Genomic DNA, 26,607 nt, shown 5'->3' on the forward strand with positions numbered 1-26,607 from the left:
ACCTGAGCTCCTGCAAAGACAATGGTTGTTCTAGTTCAACCTGAGCTTCTGCAAAGACAATGGTTGTTCTAGTTCAACCTGAGCTCCTGTAAAGACAATGGTGGCTCTAGTTCAACCTGAGCTCCTCCAAAGACAATGGTGGTTCTAGTTCAACCTGAGCTTCTGCAAAGACAATGGTGGTTCTAGTTCAACCTGAGCTTCTGTAAAGACAATGGTTGTTCTAGTTCAACCTGAGCTCCTGCAAAGACAATGGTTGTTCTAGTTCAACCTGAGCTTCTGTAAAGACAATGGTTGTTCTAGTTCAACCTGAGCTTCTGTAAAGACAATGGTGGCTCTAGTTCAACCTGAGCTCCTGCAAAGACAATGGTGGTTCTAGTTCAACCTGAGCTCCTGTAAAGACAATGGTGGTTCTAGTTCAACCTGAGCTCCTGTAAAGACAATGGTGGTTCTAGTTCAACCTGAGCTTCTGCAAAGACAATGGTGGTTCTAGTTCAACCTGAGCTCCTGCAAAGACAATGGTGGCTCTAGTTCAACCTGAGCTCCTGCAAAGACAATGGTGGTTCTAGTTCAACCTGAGCTCCTGCAAAGACAATGGTGGTTCTAGTTCAACCTGAGCTCCTGCAAAGACAATGGTGGCTCTAGTTCAACCTGAGCTCCTGCAAAGACAATGGTTGCTCTAGTTCAACCTGAGCTCCTGCAGCCTCCTATGGGAGCCCATCAAGTAACTGCTGTGTCACATCTTTATACTCACACCTGTAGAGCTCAGCATAGAACTCTACTGCCCTCTTTCTAATTCCACTTGGGATAGTGAGCTCCTGTCCAACAGCTGATTTGAGGCAATGAGTAATTCTTCTTTGTCCATTCTTTTTCTCTAAACCAAAGAAAAATTTGGATGAGGCATCCATTTCAGAGATTCCCTGGAACTTACTTCTCACCAATGCCCCATGTGCTCTGATATCCAGCAGGTCTGCCAACACAGCTTTTTTCAGTGCCAGAATATGTCCTCGATCTCCTGTGGTCTCAACTAACGTCAGGAGTTCCATTATTTCAGACTCTGGGGCGTTCATTGATCTGGTGATATATCTGGTGACATTCATTGTCTATTGATTACAGAATTACTGAATCTGGATGTTCCCTACATCCCACCACTGTTGAAGAGATACAACACTGTCCTTTTCAGACCGCCACCTCTCCCAGAAAAAACTAAAACATCTCCTAAAGTGAGCATCACTCAATAAAGTTATATTAAAATGCCAGTGTGTACTTGTGGATTTCACAGCGTTAATGTTCACCACCTCTGTTACCAAACAATGATCAGAACACTGGGGTTTTACAGCGTTAATGTCCACCACCTCTGTTACTAAACAATGATCAGAACACTGGGGTTTTACAGTGTTAATGTTCACCACCTCTGTTACCAAACAATGATCAGAACACTGGGGTTTTACAGCGTTAATGTCCACCACCTCTGTTACTAAACATTGTTCAGAACACTGGGGTTTCACAGAGTTAATGTCCACCACCTCTGTTACTAAACAATGATCAGAACACTGGGGTTTTACAGCGTTAATGTCCACCACCTCTGTTACTAAACAATGATCAGAACACTGGGGTTTTACAGCGTTAATGTCCACCACCTCTGTTACTAAACAATGTTCAGAACACTGGGGTTTTACAGCGTTAATGTCCACCACCTCTGTTACTAAACAATGATCAGAACACTGGGGTTTTACAGCATTAATGTCCACCACCTCTGTTACTAAACAATGTTCAGAACACTGGGGTTTTACAGCATTAATGTCCACCACCTCTGTTACTAAACAATGATCAGAACACTGGGGTTTTACAGCGTTAATGTCCACCACCTCTGTTACTAAACAATGTTCAGAACACTGGGGTTTTACAGCGTTAATGTCCACCACCTCTGTTACTAAACAATGTTCAAAACACTGGGGTTTTACAGTGTTAAGGTCCACCACCTCTGTTACTAAACAATGATCAGAACACTGGGGTTTTACAGCGTTAATGTCCACCACCTCTGTTACTAAACAATGTTCAGAACACTGGGGTTTTACAGCGTTAATGTCCACCACCTCTGTTACTAAACAATGTTCAGAACACTGGAGTTTTACAGTGTTAAGGTCCACCACCTCTGTTACTAAACAATGATCAGAACACTGGGGTTTTACAGCGTTAATGTCCACCACCTCTGTTACTAAACAATGATCAGAACACTGGGGTTTTACAGCGTTAATGTCCACCACCTCTGTTACTAAACAATGATCAGAACACTGGGGTTTTACAGCGTTAATGTCCACCACCTCTGTTACTAAACAATGATCAGAACACTGGGGTTTTACAGCGTTAATGTACACCACCTCTGTTACTAAACAATGATCAGAAACTCCCACTGGGGTTTTACAGCGTTAATGTCCACCACCTCTGTTACTAAACAATGATCAGAAAATCCTACTGGGGTTATCACACTTGATTTTCAGACCTGAGATCGATGCTCAAAACAATACAACCCAACCAACCTGGCCAGAGAGATGGTGTTCCCTCTCACATTAGCCCATATATACGGTCTCGTGCCTCCATTTTGACTCTGCCAAATATCACATAGTTAATGTGTTACAATAAAGTGTTTTTAAAAAGTCCTTGAGGCTATGAGGTGCTTTGTGATATCTATTTAAAATCACTGACTGTACAGTTAAAATGCCCAGCAAGAAATAAATAATCCTCTGTGTTACATTTCTCAATGTTATTTGATAATGTCTCTAAAAAACATACCCTCTCAACTGCCATTACTAGAGCATATACATTTATTAAACACATAGTGAAGTTTTCATATCCATCTAACGTTTAATAACCTCCCCTCAACTACCTCCTCAACCTCATATGACAAAGGCAAAAAAAATGCCAGTGTGTACTTGTGGGTTTTACAGCATTAATGTCCACCACCTCTGTTACTAAACAATGATCAGAACACTGGGGTTTTACAGCGTTAATGTTCACCACCTCTGTTACTAAACAATGATCAGAACACTGGGGTTTTACAGCGTTAATGTTCACCACCTCTGTTACTAAACAATGATCAGAACACTGGGGTTTTACAGCGTTAATGTCCACCACCTCTGTTACTAAACAATGTTCAGAACGCTGGGGTTTTACAGCGTTAATGTCCACCACCTCTGTTACTAAACAATGATCAGAACACTGGGGTTTTACAGCGTTAATGTCCAGCACCTCTGTTACTAAACAATGATCAGAACACTGGGGTTTCACAGCGTTAATGTCCACCACCTCTGTTACTAAACAATGATCAGAACACTGGGGTTTCACAGCGTTAATGTCCACCACCTCTGTTACTAAACAATGATCAGAACACTGGGGTTTTACAGTGTTAAGGTCCACCACCTCTGTTACTAAACAATGTTCAGAACACTGGGGTTTTACAGCGTTAATGTCCACCACCTCTGTTACTAAACAATGATCCGAACACTGGGGTTTCACAGTGTTAAGGTCCACCACCTCTGTTACTAAACAATGATCAGAACACTGGGGTTTTACAGCGTTAATGTCCACCACCTCTGTTACTAAACAATGATCCGAACACTGGGGTTTTACAGTGTTAAGGTCCACCACCTCTGTTACTATCAGGATGGCCACATCCCCACTTTTTTTTTTTTTATAACTACACACCACTGCCCCCCCCCCCCCCCACACTCCTGTTGGAGTGGACTTCATTTTCCATACTACGGTGTGTTTCTTGTAGAAAATGTGTCACTTCCCTTTCTCTTTATTAACTCATACACTACGGCTCTCCCCCGCCTCCCCCGTCTCTCGCCCCATTTACGCTTAAAGAAGAACTCTTCAAACTGCTCAGGGCTGGGAAAAAGTAGAGTAAGAAACAGAAAACACATCTCTTTACAGAGTTGAGACTGGGACTGAACTCTTCCATTTTCTTTAGAGTTTACCTCACTTGTCATTCTCGTAACCACTTTCTTCAGTCTAGCGATTTCTGGGCTTGTCAAACCTCCACCCGTTATTTTTGATATCAGAACCTTTGATTCAATAAACAATTCACTTCCATGAAAAAAATCTGTTCCATTATAATCCTGTATATATTTCTTCTCTTTTGTCAAATTCAGAAATTGATGTTGATCTTCCAATCCCATACCGCCTCAATTCTCTCGCTTTTTTGTTGTGACGCATCAGAGGCCTCACTCTCACTATCATCCCCAAAAGAAAACTCCATCTCTACAACCTGTTTATCCTCAACTGATTTATCAATCTCTACCTTCCTGTTAGAATTAGAACCTTCATCACCCCTTATATTCTTCCTCTTACTCCTCGGTACTTTGAAAACAGCAGCTTCATTTTCCATTGTTTCACTTTCCTCGAACTCCAATTTCATTCTCCAGCATCCCCTCAGTTACCTCCATCAGTCTCACCTACTGCCCCACTGCTCTTTTCCCTGCTCTACTACAACATTGCTCTCCTTTCCTATTTCTCCCACCACATCTATAGGTCATCTATAAGTCTTTGCTAGGTAAAGCTCCGCCCTATCTCGGCTCACTGGTCACCATAGCAACACCCACCTGTAGCACACGCTCCAGCAGGTATATTTAACTGGTCATCCCCAAAGCCAACACTTCCTTTGGCCGCCTTTCCTTCCAGTTCTCTGCTGCCAATGACTGGAATGAATTGCAACAACAAAAAATGACTGAAGTTGGAGACTTATTTCTCCCTCATTAACTTCAAGCATCGGTAGTCAGAGCAGCTTACTGATTGCTGCAGCTGTACACAGCCCATCTGTATATAGCAGCCAACCAACTACCTCCCTCATCTCCATATTGTTTTTTTTCTGCTCTTTTGCACACCAGTATTTCTACTTGCACATCATCATCTATCACTCCAGTGTGAATTGCTAAATTGTAATTACTTCGCTACTATGGCCTATTTATTGCCTTACCTCCTTACTTCATTTGCACACACTGTATACAGATTTTCTATTGTGTTATTGACTGTACGTTTGTTTATGCCATGTGTAACTCTGTTGTTTTTGTAGCACTGCTTTGCTTTATCTTGGTCAGGTCACAGTTGTAAATTAGAACTTGGTTCTCAACTGGCCTACCTGGTTAAATAAAGGTGAAATAAATAAAACATTAAAATCCGCCGATCTTCTCCCTTCTCCTGAACCCTTAGCCTGTTCATCCCTTCTCAGTGGTGTTTTAGCTGCTACCTGGCTCTGCACGCTCATTCTCTGGACAATTGCGCACCAAATACCCCTCTCTTCCACACCCAAAGCATTTCATTGATTCAGTAAAAGTGTGGAACACAATCAAACCCATCAATCTTGAAACTGAACTCTAAATTCAGTTGGTCAGTATCCTTCTTTAAAATCACGTGAACTCGTCTCCTATGAGATACGACATGTTTCAACAAAGGAGATTTGCATCCAAAAATGACCTTTTTTATTGTAGAAACAAGTTGTCCATGAGGAGATAACTCTCACTCCAACACTTCATCTCTAACAAATGGAGGCACATTAGAAAGTAGAACTTTCTTCGCCGGATTCACAAGAGGAAATACCGACGTTTGTCTCCCGCAACACACCACTCAACTATCGTATTCACCTTTTCAATAGAATCAAATAATATTACTACAGCGCTATTCATCCTTGAGGCTGATTTTATGCTATTATACCCAATGATAGCGCCCACTGCTCAACTACATTCTTCCACCGAACAACCTGCTACAGCAGGAATCTTCATCCCATGCCGCCGATCAAGTTTTTTAAACTCTACACCGGGAGGGGCCATTACAACCAGCCCCTCCCGCTGGTTCCTCCCTCGAGAGAAACAACCTCAAAGATCCCACCACCCCTATACGTGCTTAGTGATAGTGAGACAAACCTTTAAAACTAATCTATATATTCATTAGAAGAAGTCTACCGATTATATCGGCATGGCTGATTAATTGGGGCCGATTTCAAGTTTTCATAATCGGTAATCGGCATTTTTGGATGCCGATTATGGCCGATTACATTGCACTCCACAAAGAGACTGCGTGGCAGACTGACCACCTGTTACGTGAGTGCAGCAAGGAGCCAAGGTGAGTTGCTAGCTAGCATTAAACATATCTTATAAAAACAATCCATCTTAACATAATCACTAGTTAACTACACATGGTTGATGATATTACTAGTTTAACTAGCTTCTCCTGCGTTGCAAATAATCAATGCGGTGCCTGTTAATTTATCATCGATTCCATGTAACAACTGTTTAGTACACAGAGAATCACAATCCTCCGCCTTATAGAGGGCAGAGTAGAAATCCACAGCATGTTGGCACATTTCACTGTCATCCGTGGTCACCTTCCCACCAGGGTGATGAAGGCAGACCATCTGTTTGTGTTGTAACATCAGCTGCTATCATATCAAGAGAGATATCCATACAGTTCTCCTGATCCTCCTCAACTGAGCCCACAGACCCCTGACTCCCTGCTACCACATCCCTCTCAACACTCCCCGCTTGTACCGGGCATCTCCTCCACTACCTGGGAGACTAGCTCCACATGAACCCCCTCCTGTACCCCACCACTCGTCCTGGGCATCTCTTCACCAGTCTGAGGAAATGGCTCCCCAGATCTGTCCTTACCTTCTACAACAATATGTTTCTGCTGCATATCAGACGCTATGTTCCCCTCTGGTACAAGTTGGAACTCCGTACCCTCAACACGGACAACTTGTTCCTCAGAAACTGGTGCTTGTGACTGCTCTACCACTGTTGGCCCACCTCTCCCTACATCAGTGGGCCCAGGCGTTACGAGGCCCACCTCTCCCTACATCAGTGGGCCCAGGCGTTACGAGGCCCACCTCTCCCTACATCAGTGGGCCCAGGCGTTACGAGGCCCACCTCTCCCTACATCAGTGGGCCCAGGCGTTACGAGGCCCACCTCTCCCTACATCAGTGGGCCCAGGCGTTACGAGGCCCACCTCTCCCTACATCAGTGGGCCCAGGCGTTACGAGGCCCACCTCTCCCTACATCAGTGGGCCCAGGCGTTACGAGGCCCACCTCTCCCTACATCAGTGGGCCCAGGCGTTACGAGGCCCACCTCTCCCTACATCAGTGGGCCCAGGCGTTACGAGGCCCACCTCTCCCTACATCAGTGGGCCCAGGCGTTACGAGGACGACCTCTCCCCACCCTTCTCCCTTTTCGGGAAACATGTCGCTTATGGCCAACATCACCACACAGAACACCATTGACTACCCGTACTAGCATAAGCCATATACAGTCTGTGTTCATACTTGACTTTAAACGATACCTCCAAAGTCTGTTTTTGGACTCATCGGAGCAAACACCTGTCGCCGAAATGACATAACCCGTTTCAACCCAACCCGTTTCAACCCAACGGGACAATCTTAATTGAACTTGCAAGCTTCCCAAACCCCAATAACTCGCTCTCCAACAGCTCATTGGGAATAAACGGCAGTACATTCTAAATATTTACCCTTGTTGACTTAAGAAGTACACCATGCTCAACCATCCGATCTACAAGACGCTCTTCTTTAAGAAGTACACCATGCTCAACCATCCGATCTACAAGACGCTCTTCTTTAAGAAGTACACCATGCTCAACCATACGATCTACAAGACGCTCTTCTTTAAGAAGTACACCATGCTCAACCATCCGATCTACAAGACGCTCTTCTTTAAGAAGTACACCATGCTCAACCATACGATCTACAAGACGCTCTTCTTTAAGAAGTACACCATGCTCAACCATCCGATCTACAAGACGCTCTTCTTTAAGAAGTACACCATGCTCAACCATACGATCTACAAGACGCTCTTCTTTAAGAAGTACACCATGCTCAACCATCCGATCTACAAGACGCTCTTCTTTAAGAAGTACACCATGCGATCTACAAGACGCTCTTCTTTAACAAAAACCACCACCGCTTTATTCATCTGTGACGCGTAAGCAACATTCTCATATCCTACCTTCTCTCCTATGGAGACCAGAAACTCCTCCACAGTGACAGTAGCTCCAGTAACACACCTAAAGCCGTGCTGAGGTGACAAGAACGGCATCTCCATGTGGTTCGCCATCAATAAAATAACCACCACCAAGTAAAACAAGAAGGAACAAAAACAGATGAGAGAGAGAGCGAGAGAGATGGAAGGGATCTGTTGCAGCCTGGGTCTGTACCTTGTCAATGGTAGGTTACGGGGGGACTCTTTGGGGAGATTCACCTACTTCTCACCTCTTGGCCACAGTACAGTCGACTATATGATCACAGACATTGACCCTTTCTCTCTCAGCTCATTCACTGTCAAACCACTAAAACCTCTGTCTGATCACAGCCAAATTACGTTGTTCCTCAAAAGAACAGCCATGGAAACAACCAGACATTAACAGTCCAGTAATCTGTGAAACATCAGACATTCATACAGATGGGCCCATAACAACACAGAAGAATACCAGAAAGCAACCTGGAACCAAAATATCCAAACACAATTAGATAACTTTCTGGATTACACATTCACTCACATTAACGAAGGCATCATTCTAGCAGTACAAAACATCAACTATATATTCAGGCAAACAGCAGAGGAAGCACAATTGAAATTGATAAAAAACAATATAAAAAAGATCACAGAAACTTAGAACACTTTCCAACCAAAAGCACAGAGACCCACATAATGGTGAATTATGCCTTCATTACTGTGAGACTTTAAAACTCTATAAACGTACACTCAGAACCAAAAAGGCACAGTACAACAGCAAGCAGCTGACACTAATTTAGGAATCCATAAACAAACAACTTCTGGCAAAATTGGAAAAAACTAAAAAAATCTGAAAAAGAGGAATTAGCGATACAAAATGGTGACCAATGGACAACCCATTTTAAAAACACTCTACAACGCTGTTCAAATCGACACAAACGCAGAACATCGCCAAATTCACGAGAAGTTGAATAGATTAGAAAAAGCTATTAAGGACAATCAAAATCCATTGGACTCCCCAATTAAGAAACTTCAGGCTCTGAAATTTAAAAAAGCATGCAGACCTGATGGCATCCTAAATGAGATGCTCAAACTCACTAGTGCAACATTTCAATTGGCTATATTAAAACTGTTTAATTTGATCCTGAGTGTAGGTTATTTCCCTGAAATCTGGAATCTGGAATCATAACCCCAATCTTTAAAAACTGAGACAAATTTGACCCTAACAATTCCAGAGGCATTTGTGTGAACAGTAACCTGGGGAAGGTTTTCTGTAGTATGATAAATGTAAGAGTTCTAAACTTCCTTAATAATAAGCACAATGTCTTGAGTAAAAGCAAAATTGGATTTATACCAAAACATTGTACAACTGATCATATTTACATCCTACACACCCTGATAGATAAACATGTTCACCAAAATAATACCAAAATATACACTTGCTTTATCGACTTCCAAAAAGCATCTGATTCTATTTGGCACACAGGACTGTTCTACAAAGTTATTGAAAGTGGTGTAGGGGGTAAAACATATGACATAATTAAAATCAATGTATACTGGCAATACCTGCAGCATTAAAATTGGCAAGAAGAGAACAGAATTCTTTAACCAGGGGCGGGGCCTTCGTCAGGGTTGCAATCTGAGCCCTGCACTCTTCAATATTTACATCAACGAATTGGCCACTATTCTAGAAAAATCCTCAGCCCCTGGTGTTAGTCTCCACAATTCAGGAGTTAAATGCCTACTCTTCGTAGATGACTTATACCTGCTGTCAACCACAGCACATGGCCTACAGCAGAGCCTGGACCTGCTAGAGCAGTACTGTCAGACCTGGGCCCTGGCAGTAAACCCCAAAAAGACTAAAACAATGATTTTCCAGAGAGGATCCAGATCTCAGAGAATTAGACCAAAGTTCTCAATTGGTATAACATATATAGAGTACTGTACACACTACAATTACTTAGGTTTAAAAATAAGCTCAACTGGACACCTTAATGAGGCAGTGAATAAACTGAGAGAAAGCACGCAGGGCATTCTACGCCATTAAAAAAACTAATTCAAATTTCTATTTAAATTTCGCAAAAACGAATTGAATGTGTCATTGAACCAATTGCACTTTATGGCAGCGAGGTGTGGGGTTCACTTGCAAAACAAGATTTCATCAAATGGGACAAACACCCCATTGAAACCCTGCATGCAGAGTTCTGTAAGATTCTCCTACATGTCCAGAGGAAAACTACAAACAATGCATGCAGGGTAGAATTAGGCCAATATCCACTAATAATAAAAACTCAAAAGAGCAATTAAGTTTTGGAAACATCTAAAATACAGTGACCCCCTCTCATATCATTACCAAGCCCTGCAATGCCAAGAGCTGAACAAAGAAAAGAGTCCCCTCATCCAGCTGGTCCTGGGGCTGAGTTCACAAACCTGTTCTACTAACACACTGAAGCCTCAGGACCAGAACATCCAATCAATCAGAATAAACCAAATTACAACACAGTCAAAACAAAACTACATTGCTTATTGTGAAACACAAACACAAAGCAAAACGCAGTGCTATCTGACCCTAAATCAACAGTACACCGTGGCTAAGTATTTGACCATAGTTACTGATCAAAACCTTAGAATAACCTTGACAAAGTACAGGCTCAGTGAGCACAGCCTTGCCATTGAGAAGGGTAGACACAGGAAAACCTGGCTCCCTGTAGAGGAAAGGCTGTGCCACCACTGCACCACAGCAGAACCTGAGACAGAGCTGCATTTCCTGACAAATGTCAAAAATATAAAACAATAAAGTGTAATTTCCCCAAATTTGAAACCCTTCAAAGACCTCTCTGATGAGGATAGGCTACCCGTCCTGTTGGGGGAGGACGCAGAGAGCTGTGGGTTGGCAGCGCACTACATTAATGCCTGCCATAAGATGAGGGACAGTGTCTGACAGACCAACCAACCTGCACATGTCCTCTACTATATGCTTATTGTTATTGTTTAATGTATGGTTATTTTGACCCTTGGTTATTGTTGTTATTGTCGTCCCGTTGACAATTTTGATTCTTATTATTTTCAGATTGCAAATCTTCAAAGTAAGCTTTGGCAATATGTACATTGTTACGTCATGCCAATAAAGCAAATTGAATTGAGAGAGAGAGAGGCTATGTCCCAATTATCTCTTCTTCCTCCCAAAGTGTTCATTTGTTCACTCATTTGAAAGGAAATGACTGGTAGAATAAAAATTGTAGAAACTCCCACTAGTCCATGTCTCCACCAATCCAATGTTTAGATTTGTGGGAAAAATGTGATATTATTGGGACACACGCAGAGACAGGGATTAACAGAAAGTTTAACGTCACATTTTGACATCCTACCTTATGGTCGTCGGCCATCTTCCGTCCGGCCCACATCTCCTTAACCATGAGGTGCCAGAGGTCAACCTCCGACTTCAGGTTGACCTCAAACGTCTCTTTCCTCAGGGTGGTCTTGATCTTCAGAGAGGGGATCCTCAGCAGCAGGAAGGGAGCCGAGGAGATCTTCACCTCCTGAGGTACAACAGCCAACTGCTTATTCACAATTCACTACCTGTTATTTTAGCAGGGCGTCCCATTGAGACCAAGGTCTCCTTTCCCTGCATCTCAACAACTTACACAACCACTAGGCAGGTCCCGGGTCAGTTTGTGCTGTATAGCCAACTGCTACGGTTGTGAAGACCACTGATCTGAGACCAGGCTTATTTTGTTCACCTAACACCAACTTTGACCCGGGACCCATATTTCTAATAGAATACTTGGTAACACTTTGTATAACAGCACATAAAGCCGTGTGAGTGTACCCATCTATAAAGCACATCAAACATGACTGTCTATTTTATAGCTTAATGTATTCACATTGTAATTTCTATCAAAAAAAGTCTAGTATCATGAATGATATATGGTATATCACAGAAAGTGTAGTAGGAACGTAGATGCAGAAGGTCGTAACTCACCTCAATGTCTCTGAACTTGGTGATCTCCACGTACCCGGGTCGTCCTACGGTCAGCAGGAACAGCCGTCTCTGGGTCATGGCGATCTTGCCCACGCCGTGGCTGGTCTTGACCGAAGAGGACAGCTTGAAGACACACTCGTTAGCCTCCAGGTGCTCCAGGACTGAGGCCGGCAGGGCCACTTCCTGAGCCTCGGCCTCCGTCTCCTTCCAGAAGGTGTAGAACACTCGGAAGAGTTCTGGATCCACCTGTTTTTGCTGGCCTGCAGGGGGCAGTCTGGAGTTAGGCTTCAACAATTCCTGAAACTGACATTTCTTTATTTATTTCAGCAATTTTGCAACCAATAGAGGGGCAGTTTAAACATACTGTACTTCACAATGATTTCATAAAGTTGCCTCTGGTGGGATTCTAGGTGTTCCATTCAAAACAAAAGGTAATAGGTGCGCTAGCATGGAACAGAGAAGCTAGCAGGGCTGGGGGAGGAGTCACAGGAACAATAATACACAGCCCTGTTTTGGTTGGCTGGTGAAGCAAGTCCATGGTGCGTGGGTTCACAGGAGCAAGAGACTAAACACACACAGTATGACTCCTACTAAACACACTCCACGTGCACAGTACGACTCCTACTAAACACACACAGTACGACTCCTACTAAACACACACAGTATGACTCCTGCCTAAACACACACTCCACGTGCACAGTACGACTCCTACTAAACACACACAGTACGACTCCTACTAAACACACACAGTACGACTCCTGCCTAAACACACACTCCACGTGCACAGTACGACTCCTACTAAACACACACAGTACGACTCCTACTAAACACACACAGTACGACTCCTACTAAACACACACAGTACGACTCCTACTAAACACACACAGTACGACTCCTACTAAACACACACTCCACGTGCACAGTACGTCTCCTACTAAACACGCACAGTACGTCTCCTACTAAACACACACAGTACGACTCCTACTAAACACACACAGTACGACTCCTACTAAACACACACAGTACGACTCCTACTAAACACACACAGTACGACTCCTACTAAACACACACAGTACGACTCCTACTAAACACACACAGTACGACTCCTACTAAACACACACAGTACGACTCCTACTAAACACACACAGTACGACTCCTACTAAACACACACAGTACGACTCCTACTAAACACACACAGTACGACTCCTACTAAACACACACAGTACGACTCCTACTAAACACACACAGTACGACTCCTACTAAACACACACAGTACGACTCCTACTAAACACACACAGTACGACTCCTACTAAACACACACAGTACGACTCCTACTAAACACACACAGTACGACTCCTACTAAACACACACAGTACGACTCCTACTAAACACACACAGTACGACTCCTACTAAACACACACAGTACGACTCCTACTAAACAGACACAGTACGACTCCTACTAAACACACACAGTACGACTCCTACTAACAGACACAGTACGACTCCTACTAAACACACACAGTACGACTCCTACTAAACACACACAGTACGACTCCTACTAAACACACACAGTACGACTCCTACTAAACACACACAGTACGACTCCTACTAAACACACACAGTACGACTCCTACTAAACACACACAGTACGACTCCTACTAAACACACACAGTACGACTCCTACTAAACACACACAGTACGACTCCTACTAAACACACACAGTACGACTCCTACTAACACACACAGTACGACTCCTACTAACAGACACAGTACGACTCCTACTAACAGACACAGTACGACTCCTACTAAACACACACAGTACGACTCCTACTAAACACACACAGTACGACTCCTACTAACACACACAGTACGACTCCTACTAACAGACACAGTACGACTCCTACTAACACACACAGTACGACTCCTACTAACACACACAGTACGACTCCTACTAACACACACAGTACGACTCCTACTAACACACACAGTACGACTCCTACTAAACACACACAGTACGACTCCTACTAAACACACACAGTACGACTCCTACTAAACACACACAGTACGACTCCTACTAAACACACACAGTACGACTCCTACTAAACAGACACAGTACGACTCCTACTAAACACACACAGTACGACTCCTACTAAACACACACAGTACGACTCCTACTAACACACACAGTACGACTCCTACTAAACACACACTCCACGTGCACAGTACGACTCCTACTAAACACACACAGTACGACTCCTACTAACACACACAGTACGACTCCTACTAAACACACACTCCACGTGCACAGTACGACTCCTACTAACACACACAGTACGACTCCTACTAAACACACACAGTACGACTCCTACTAAACACACACAGTACGACTCCTACTAAACACACACAGTACGACTCCTACTAAACACACACAGTACGACTCCTACTAACAGACACAGTACGACTCCTACTAAACACACACAGTACGACTCCTACTAACACACACAGTACGACTCCTACTAAACACACACAGTACGACTCCTACTAAACACACACAGTACGACTCCTACTAAACAGACACAGTACGACTCCTACTAAACACACACAGTACGACTCCTACTAAACACACACAGTACGACTCCTACTAAACACACACAGTACGACTCCTACTAAACACACACAGTACGACTCCTACTAAACACACACAGTACGACTCCTACTAACAGACACAGTACGACTCCTACTAAACACACACAGTACGACTCCTACTAAACACACACAGTACGACTCCTACTAAACACACACAGTACGACTCCTACTAACAGACACAGTACGACTCCTACTAAACACACACAGTACGACTCCTACTAACACACACAGTACGACTCCTACTAACAGACACAGTACGACTCCTACTAACACACACAGTACGACTCCTACTAAACACACACAGTACGACTCCTACTAACACACACAGTACGACTCCTACTAAACACACACAGTACGACTCCTACTAACAGACACAGTACGACTCCTACTAAACACACACAGTACGACTCCTACTAAACACACACAGTACGACTCCTACTAACAGACACAGTACGACTCCTACTAAACACACACAGTACGACTCCTACTAAACACACACAGTACGACTCCTACTAACACACACAGTACGACTCCTACTAAACACACACAGTACGACTCCTACTAACAGACACAGTACGACTCCTACTAAACACACACAGTACGACTCCTACTAACAGACACAGTACGACTCCTACTAAACAGACACAGTACGACTCCTACTAAACAGACACAGTACGACTCCTACTAAACACACACAGTACGACTCCTACTAACACACACAGTACGACTCCTACTAAACACACACAGTACGACTCCTACTAACAGACACAGTACGACTCCTACTAAACACACACAGTACGACTCCTACTAACAGACACAGTACGACTCCTACTAAACACACACAGTACGACTCCTACTAAACACACACAGTACGACTCCTACTAACAGACACAGTACGACTCCTACTAACACACACAGTACGACTCCTACTAACACACACAGTACGACTCCTACTAACAGACACAGTACGACTCCTACTAACAGACACAGTACGACTCCTACTAAACACACACAGTACGACTCCTACTAAACACACACAGTACGACTCCTACTAAACACACACAGTACGACTCCTACTAAACACACACAGTACGACTCCTACTAAACACACACAGTACGACTCCTACTAACAGACACAGTACGACTCCTACTAAACACACACAGTACGACTCCTACTAAACACACACAGTACGACTCCTACTAACAGACACAGTACGATTCCTACTAAACAGACACAGTACGACTCTACTAAACACACACAGTACGACTCCTACTAAACACACACAGTACGACTCCTACTAAACACACACAGTACGACTCCTACTAACAGACACAGTACGACTCCTACTAAACAGACACAGTACGACTCCTACTAAACACACACAGTACGACTCCTACTAAACACACACAGTACGACTCCTACTAACACACACAGTACGACTCCTACTAAACACACACAGTACGACTCCTACTAACAGACACAGTACGACTCCTACTAAACAGACACAGTACGACTCCTACTAAACACACACTCCACGTGCACAGTACGACTCCTACTAAACACACACAGTACGACTCCTACTAAACACACACAGTACGACTCCTACTAAACACACACAGTACGACTCCTACTAAACACACACAGTACGACTCCTACTAAACACACACAGTACGACTCCTACTAAACACACACAGTACGACTCCTACTAAACACACACAGTACGACTCCTACTAAACACACACAGTACGACTCCTACTAAACACACACAGTACGACTCCTACTAACAGACACAGTACGACTCCTACTAAACAGACACAGTACGACTCCTACTAACAGACACAGTACGACTCCTACTAACACACACAGTACGACTCCTACTAACAGACACAGTACGACTCCTACTAACAGACACAGTACGACTCCTACTAACACACACAGTACGACTCCTACTAAACACACACAGTACGACTCCTACTAACACACACAGTACGACTCCTACTAAACACACACAGTACGACTCCTACTAACAGACACAGTACGACTCCTACTAAACACACACAGTACGACTCCTACTAAACACACACAGTACGACTCCTACTAACAGACACAGTACGACTCCTACTAAACACACACAGTACGACTCCTACTAAACACACACAGTACGACTCCTACTAACAGACACAGTACGACTCCTACTAAACACGCACAGTACGACTCCTACTAAACACACACAGTACGACTCCTACTAAACACACACAGTACGACTCCTACTAACAGACACAGTACGACTCCTACTAAACACACACAGTACGACTCCTACTAAACACACACAGTACGACTCCTACTAAACACACACAGTACGACTCCTACTAAACACACACAGTACGACTCCTACTAAACAGACACAGTACGACTCCTACTAAACACACACAGTACGACTCCTACTAAACACACACTCCACGTGCACAGTACGACTCCTACTAAACACACACAGTACGACTCCTACTAAACACACACAGTACGACTCCTACTAAACACACACAGTACGACTCCTACTAAACACACACAGTACGACTCCTACTAACAGACACAGTACGACTCCTACTAACAGACACAGTACGACTCCTACTAAACACACACAGTACGACTCCTACTAAACACACACAGTACGACTCCTACTAAACACACACAGTACGACTCCTACTAAACACACACAGTACGACTCCTACTAACAGACACAGTACGACTCCTACTAACAGACACAGTACGACTCCTACTAAACACACACAGTACGACTCCTACTAAACACACACTCCACGTGCACAGTACGACTCCTACTAAACAGACACAGTACGACTCCTACTAAACACACACAGTACGACTCCTACTAAACACACACAGTACGACTCCTACTAAACACACACAGTACGACTCCTACTAAACACACACAGTACGACTCCTACTAAACACACACAGTACGACTCCTACTAACAGACACAGTACGACTCCTACTAACAGACACAGTACGACTCCTACTAAACACACACAGTACGACTCCTACTAAACACACACAGTACGACTCCTACTAAACACACACAGTACGACTCCTACTAAACACACACAGTACGACTCCTACTAAACACACACAGTACGACTCCTACTAAACACACACAGTACGACTCCTACTAAACACACACAGTACGACTCCTACTAAACACACACAGTACGACTCCTACTAAACACACACAGTACGACTCCTACTAAACACAAACAGTACGAAACACACACAGTACTAAACACACACAGTACGACTCCTACTAAACACACACAGTACGACTCCTACTAAACACACACAGTACGACTCCTACTAAACACACACAGTACGACTCCTACTAAACACACACAGTACGACTCCTACTAAACACACACAGTACGACTCTACTAAACACACACAGTACGACTCCTACTAAACACACACAGTACTAAACACCTACTAAACACACACAGTACGACTCCTACTAAACACACACAGTACGACTCCTACTAAACACACACAGTACGACTCCTACTAAACACACACAGTACGACTCCTACTAAACACACACAGTACGACTCCTACTAAACACACACAGTACGACTCCTACTAAACACACACAGTACGACTCCTACTAAACACACACAGTACGACTCCTACTAAACACACACAGTACGACTCCTACTAAACACACACAGTACGACTCCTACTAAACACACACAGTACGACTCCTACTAAACACACACAGTACGACTCCGACTAAACACACACAGTACGACTCCGACTAAACACACACAGTACGACTCCGACTAAACACACACAGTACGACTCCTACTAAACACACACACTCTACTAAACACACACAGTACGACTACTAAACACACACAGTACGACTCCTACTAAACACACACAGTACGACTCCTACTAAACACACACAGTACGACTCCTACTAAACACACACAGTACGACTCCTACTAAACACACACAGTACGACTCCTACTAACACACACAGTACGACTCCTACTAACACACACAGTACGACTCCTACTAACACACACAGTACGACTCCTACTAACACACACAGTACGACTCCTACTAACACTCACAGTACGACTCCTACTAACACACACAGTACGACTCCTACTAACAGACACAGTACGACTCCTACTAAACAGACACAGTACGACTCCTACTAAACAGACACAGTACGACTCCTACTAAACACACACAGTACGACTCCTACTAAACACACACAGTACGACTCCTACTAACACACACAGTACGACTCCTACTAAACACACACAGTACGACTCCTACTAAACACACACAGTACGACTCCTACTAACAGACACAGTACGACTCCTACTAACAGACACAGTACGACTCCTACTAAACACACACAGTACGACTCCTACTAAACACACACAGTACGACTCCTACTAAACACACACAGTACGACTCCTACTAAACACACACAGTACGACTCCTACTAAACACACACAGTACGACTCCTACTAAACACACACAGTACGACTCCTACTAAACACACACAGTACGACTCCTACTAAACACACACAGTACGACTCCTACTAAACACACACAGTACGACTCCTACTAAACACACACAGTACGACTCCTACTAAACACACACAGTACGACTCCTACTAAACACACACAGTACGACTCCTACTAAACACACACAGTACGACTCCTACTAAACACACACAGTACGACTCCTACTAAACACACACAGTACGACTCCTACTAAACACACACAGTACGACTCCTACTAAACACACACAGTACGACTCCTACTAAACACACACAGTACGACTCCTACTAAACACACACAGTACGACTCCTACTAAACACACACAGTACGACTCCTACTAAACACACACAGTACGACTCCTACTAAACACACACAGTACGACTCCTACTAAACACACACAGTACGACTCCTACTAAACACACACAGTACGACTCCTACTAAACACACACAGTACGACTCCTACTAAACACACACAGTACGACTCCTACTAAACACACACAGTACGACTCCTACTAAACACACACAGTACGACTCCTACTAAACACACACAGTACGACTCCTACTAAACACACACAGTACGACTCCTACTAAACACACACAGTACGACTCCTACTAAACACACACAGTACGACTCCTACTAAACACACACAGTACGACTCCTACTAAACACACACAGTACGACTCCTACTAAACACACACAGTACGACTCCTACTAACACACACAGTACGACTCCTACTAACACACACAGTACGACTCTACTAAACACACACAGTACGACTCCTACTAAACACACACAGTACGACTCTACTAAACACACACAGTACGGCTCCTACTAAACACACACAGTACGGCTCCTACTAAACACACACAGTACGACTCCTACTAACAGACACAGTACGACTCCTACTAACAGACACAGTACGACTCCTACTAACACACACAGTACGACTCCTACTAACACACACAGTACGACTCCTACTAAACACACACAGTACGACTCCTACTAACAGACACAGTACGACTCCTACTAACAGACACAGTACGACTCCTACTAACACACACAGTACGACTCCTACTAAACACACACAGTACGACTCCTACTAAACACACACAGTACGACTCCTACTAAACACACACAGTACGACTCCTACTAAACACACACAGTACGACTCCTACTAAACACACACAGTACGACTCCTACTAAACACACACAGTACGACTCCTACTAAACACACACAGTACGACTCCTACTAAACACACACAGTACGACTCCTACTAAACACACACAGTACGACTCCTACTAAACACACACAGTACGACTCCTACTAAACACACACAGTACGACTCTACTAAACACACACAGTACGACTCCTACTAAACACACACAGTACGACTCCTACTAAACACACACAGTACGACTCCTACTAAACACACACAGTACGACTCCTACTAAACACACACAGTACGACTCCTACAAAACACACACAGTACGACTCCTACTAAACACACACAGTACGACTCCTACTAAACACACACAGTACGGCTCCTACTAAACACACACAGTACGGCTCCTACTAAACACACACAGTACGACTCCTACTAACAGACACAGTACGACTCCTACTAACAGACACAGTACGACTCCTACTAACACACACAGTACGACTCCTACTAACACACACAGTACGACTCCTACTAAACACACACAGTACGACTCCTACTAACAGACACAGTACGACTCCTACTAACAGACACAGTACGACTCCTACTAACACACACAGTACGACTCCTACTAACAGACACAGTACGACTCCTACTAAACACACACAGTACGACTCCTACTAAACACACACAGTACGACTCCTACTAACAGACACAGTACGACTCCTACTAAACAGACACAGTACGACTCCTACTAAACAGACACAGTACGACTCCTACTAAACACACACAGTACGACTCCTACTAAACACACACAGTACGACTCCTACTAAACACACACAGTACGACTCCTACTAAACACACACAGTACGACTCTACTAAACACACACAGTACGACTCCTACTAAACACACACAGTACGACTCCTACTAAACACACACAGTACGACTCCTACTAAACACACACAGTACGACTCCTACTAAACACACACAGTACGACTCCTACTAAACACACACAGTACGACTCCTACTAAACACACACAGTACGACTCTACTAAACACACACAGTACGACTCCTACTAAACACACACAGTACGACTCCTACTAAACACACACAGTACGACTCCTACTAAACACACACAGTACGACTCCTACTAAACACACACAGTACGACTCCTACTAAACACACACAGTACGACTCCTACTAAACACACACAGTACGACTCCTACTAAACACACACAGTACGACTCTACTAAACACACACAGTACGACTCCTACTAAACACACACAGTACGACTCCTACTAAACACACACAGTACGACTCCTACTAAACACACACAGTACGACTCCTACTAACACACACAGTACGACTCCTACTAACAGACACAGTACGACTCCTACTAACAGACACAGTACGACTCCTACTAACAGACACAGTACGACTCCTACTAACAGACACAGTACGACTCCTACTAACACACACAGTACGACTCCTACTAACACACACAGTACGACTCCTACTAAACACACACAGTACGACTCCTACTAACAGACACAGTACGACTCCTACTAACAGACACAGTACGACTCCTACTAACAGACACAGTACGACTCCTACTAACAGACACAGTACGACTCCTACTAACAGACACAGTACGACTCCTACTAACAGACACAGTACGACTCCTACAAAACAGACACAGTACGACTCCTACTAAACACACACAGTACGACTCCTACTAAACACACACAGTACGACTCCTACTAACAGACACAGTACGACTCCTACTAACAGACACAGTACGACTCCTACTAACAGACACAGTACGACTCCTACTAACAGACACAGTACGACTCCTACTAACACACACAGTACGACTCCTACTAACACACACAGTACGACTCCTACTAACACACACAGTACGACTCCTACTAAACACACACAGTACGACTCCTACTAAACACACACAGTACGACTCCTACTAAACACACACAGTACGACTCCTACTAAACACACACAGTACGACTCCTACTAAACACACACAGTACGACTCCTACTAAACACACACAGTACGACTCCTACTAAACACACACAGTACGACTCCTACTAAACACACACAGTACGACTCCTACTAAACACACACAGTACGACTCCTACTAAACACACACAGTACGACTCCTACTAAACACACACAGTACGACTCCTACTAAACACGCACAGTACGACTCCTACTAAACACGACTCCTCCTACTAAACACGCACAGTACGACTCCTACTAAACACGCACAGTACGACTCCTACTAAACACGCACAGTACGACTCCTACTAAACACGCACAGTACGACTCCTACTAAACACGCACAGTACGACTCTACTAAACACGCACAGTACGACTCCTACTAAACACGCACAGTACGACTCCTACTAAACACGCACAGTACGACTCTACTAAACACGCACAGTACGACTCCTACTAAACACGCACAGTACGACTCCTACTAAACACGCACAGTACGACTCCTACTAAACACGCACAGTACGACTCTACTAAACACACACTCCACGTGCACAGTACGACTCCTACTAAACACGCACAGTACGACTCTACTAAACACGCACAGTACGACTCCTACTAAACACGCACAGTACGACTCCTACTAAACACGCACAGTACGACTCCTACTAAACACGCACAGTACGACTCCTACTAAACACGCACAGTACGACTCCTACTAAACACGCACAGTACGACTCCTACTAAACACGCACAGTACGACTCCTACTAAACACGCACAGTACGACTCCTACTAAACACGCACAGTACGACTCCTACTAAACACGCACAGTACGACTCCTACTAAACACGCACAGTACGACTCCTACTAAACACGCACAGTACGACTCCTACTAAACACGCACAGTACGACTCCTACTAAACACACACAGTACGACTCCTACTAAACACACACAGTACGACTCCTACTAAACACACACAGTACGACTCCTACTAAACACACACAGTACGACTCCTACTAAACACACACAGTACGTCTACTAAACACACACAGTACGACTCCTACTAAACACACACAGTACGACTCCTACTAACACACAGTACGACTCCTACTAAACACACACAGTACGACTCCTACTAACACACACAGTACGACTCCTACTAACACACACAGTACGACTCCTACTAACACACACAGTACGACTCCTACTAAACACACACTCCACGTGCACAGTACGACTCCTACTAAACACGCACAGTACGACTCCTACTAAACACGCACAGTACGACTCCTACTAAACACACACAGTACGACTCCTACTAACACACAGTACGACTCCTACTAAACACACACAGTACGACTCCTACTAAACACACACAGTACGACTCCTACTAAACACACACAGTACGACTCCTACTAAACACACACAGTACGACTCCTACTAAACACACACAGTACGACTCCTACTAAACACACACAGTACGACTCCTACTAAACACACACAGTACGACTCCTACTAAACACACACAGTACGACTCCTACTAAACACACACAGTACGACTCCTACTAAACACACACAGTACGACTCCTACTAACACACACAGTACGACTCCTACTAACACACACAGTACGACTCCTACTAACACACACAGTACGACTCCTACTAACACACACTCCACGTGCACAGTACGACTCCTACTAAACACGCACAGTACGACTCCTACTAAACACACACAGTACGACTCCTACTAAACACACACAGTACGACTCCTACTAAACACACACAGTACGACTCCTACTAAACACACACAGTACGACTCCTACTAAACACACACAGTACGACTCCTACTAAACACACACAGTACGACTCTACTAAACACACACAGTACGACTCCTACTAAACACACACAGTACGACTCCTACTAAACACACACAGTACGACTCCTACTAAACACACACAGTACGACTCCTACTAAACACACACAGTACGACTCCTACTAAACACACACAGTACGACTCCTACTAAACACACACAGTACGACTCCTACTAAACACACACAGTACGACTCCTACTAAACACACACAGTACGACTCCTACTAAACACACACAGTACGACTCCTACTAAACACACACAGTACGACTCCTACTAAACACACACAGTACGACTCCTACTAAACACACACAGTACGACTCCTACTAAACACACACAGTACGACTCCTACTAAACACACACAGTACGACTCCTACTAAACACACACAGTACGACTCCTACTAAACACACACAGTACGACTCCTACTAACACACACAGTACGACTCCTACTAACAGACACAGTACGACTCCTACTAACAGACACAGTACGACTCCTACTAACACACACAGTACGACTCCTACTAACACACACAGTACGACTCCTACTAACAGACACAGTACGACTCCTACTAACAGACACAGTACGACTCCTACTAACAGACACAGTACGACTCCTACTAACAGACACAGTACGACTCCTACTAACAGACACAGTACGACTCCTACTAACAGACACAGTACGACTCCTACTAACACACACAGTACGACTCCTACTAACAGACACAGTACGACTCCTACTAAACACACACAGTACGACTCCTACTAACACACACAGTACGACTCCTACTAACAGACACAGTACGACTCCTACTAACAGACACAGTACGACTCCTACTAACAGACACAGTACGACTCCTACTAACACACACAGTACGACTCCTACTAAACACACACAGTACGACTCCTACTAAACACACACAGTACGACTCCTACTAAACACACACAGTACGACTCCTACTAAACACACACAGTACGACTCCTACTAAACACACACAGTACGACTCCTACTAAACAGACACAGTACGACTCCTACTAAACAGACACAGTACGACTCCTACTAAACACACACAGTACGACTCCTACTAAACACACACAGTACGACTCCTACTAAACACACACAGTACGACTCCTACTAAACACACACAGTACGACTCCTACTAACAGACACAGTACGACTCCTACTAAACAGACACAGTACGACTCCTACTAAACAGACACAGTACGACTCCTACTAACAGACACAGTACGACTCCTACTAACAGACACAGTACGACTCCTACTAACAGACACAGTACGACTCCTACTAAACACACACAGTACGACTCCTACTAACAGACACAGTACGACTCCTACTAAACAGACACAGTACGACTCCTACTAACAGACACAGTACGACTCCTACTAAACACACACAGTACGACTCCTACTAACAGACACAGTACGACTCCTACTAAACAGACACAGTACGACTCCTACTAAACAGACACAGTACGACTCCTACTAAACAGACACAGTACGACTCCTACTAAACACACACAGTACGACTCCTACTAAACACACACTCCACGTGCACAGTACGACTCCTACTAAACACACACAGTACGACTCCTACTAAACACACACAGTACGACTCCTACTAAACACACACAGTACGACTCCTACTAACAGACACAGTACGACTCCTACTAAACACACACAGTACGACTCCTACTAACAGACACAGTACGACTCCTACTAACAGACACAGTACGACTCCTACTAAACACACACAGTACGACTCCTACTAAACACACACAGTACGACTCCTACTAAACACACACAGTACGACTCCTACTAAACACACACAGTACGACTCCTACTAAACACACACAGTACGACTCCTACTAACACACACAGTACGACTCCTACTTAACAGACACAGTACGACTCCTACTAACACACACAGTACGACTCCTACTAAACACACACAGTACGACTCCTACTAAACACACACAGTACGACTCCTACTAACAGACACAGTACGACTCCTACTAACAGACACAGTACGACTCCTACAAAACAGACACAGTACGACTCCTACTAAACACACACAGTACGACTCCTACTAAACACACACAGTACGACTCCTACTAAACACACACAGTACGACTCCTACTAAACACACACAGTACGACTCCTACTAAACACACACAGTACGACTCCTACTAAACACACACAGTACGACTCCTACTAAACACACACAGTACGACTCCTACTAAACACACACAGTACGACTCCTACTAAACACACACAGTACGACTCCTACTAAACACACACAGTACGACTC

General features: G+C 44.1%; 1 protein-coding gene across 2 annotated transcripts in view; it reads right to left on the reverse strand.

The window, feature by feature from the left end:
- LOC135551754 (DENN domain-containing protein 3-like) overlaps nucleotides 1-26,607 on the reverse strand; it is a 72,311-nt gene that overhangs the window by 23,721 nt on the left and 21,983 nt on the right. For both annotated transcript variants that reach the window (XM_064982966.1, XM_064982965.1), the window contains 2 exons: nucleotides 12,000-12,259; nucleotides 11,386-11,556 (listed from right to left, as the gene is read on the reverse strand). In XM_064982966.1, the coding sequence (XP_064839038.1) occupies nucleotides 11,386-11,556; nucleotides 12,000-12,259 (431 nt within the window). The remainder of the gene's footprint in view (nucleotides 1-11,385; nucleotides 11,557-11,999; nucleotides 12,260-26,607) is intronic.

This window comes from Oncorhynchus masou, chromosome 13, assembly GCF_036934945.1.
Source record: "Oncorhynchus masou masou isolate Uvic2021 chromosome 13, UVic_Omas_1.1, whole genome shotgun sequence".
NCBI classification, from domain to species: Eukaryota; Metazoa; Chordata; class Actinopteri; order Salmoniformes; family Salmonidae; genus Oncorhynchus; species Oncorhynchus masou.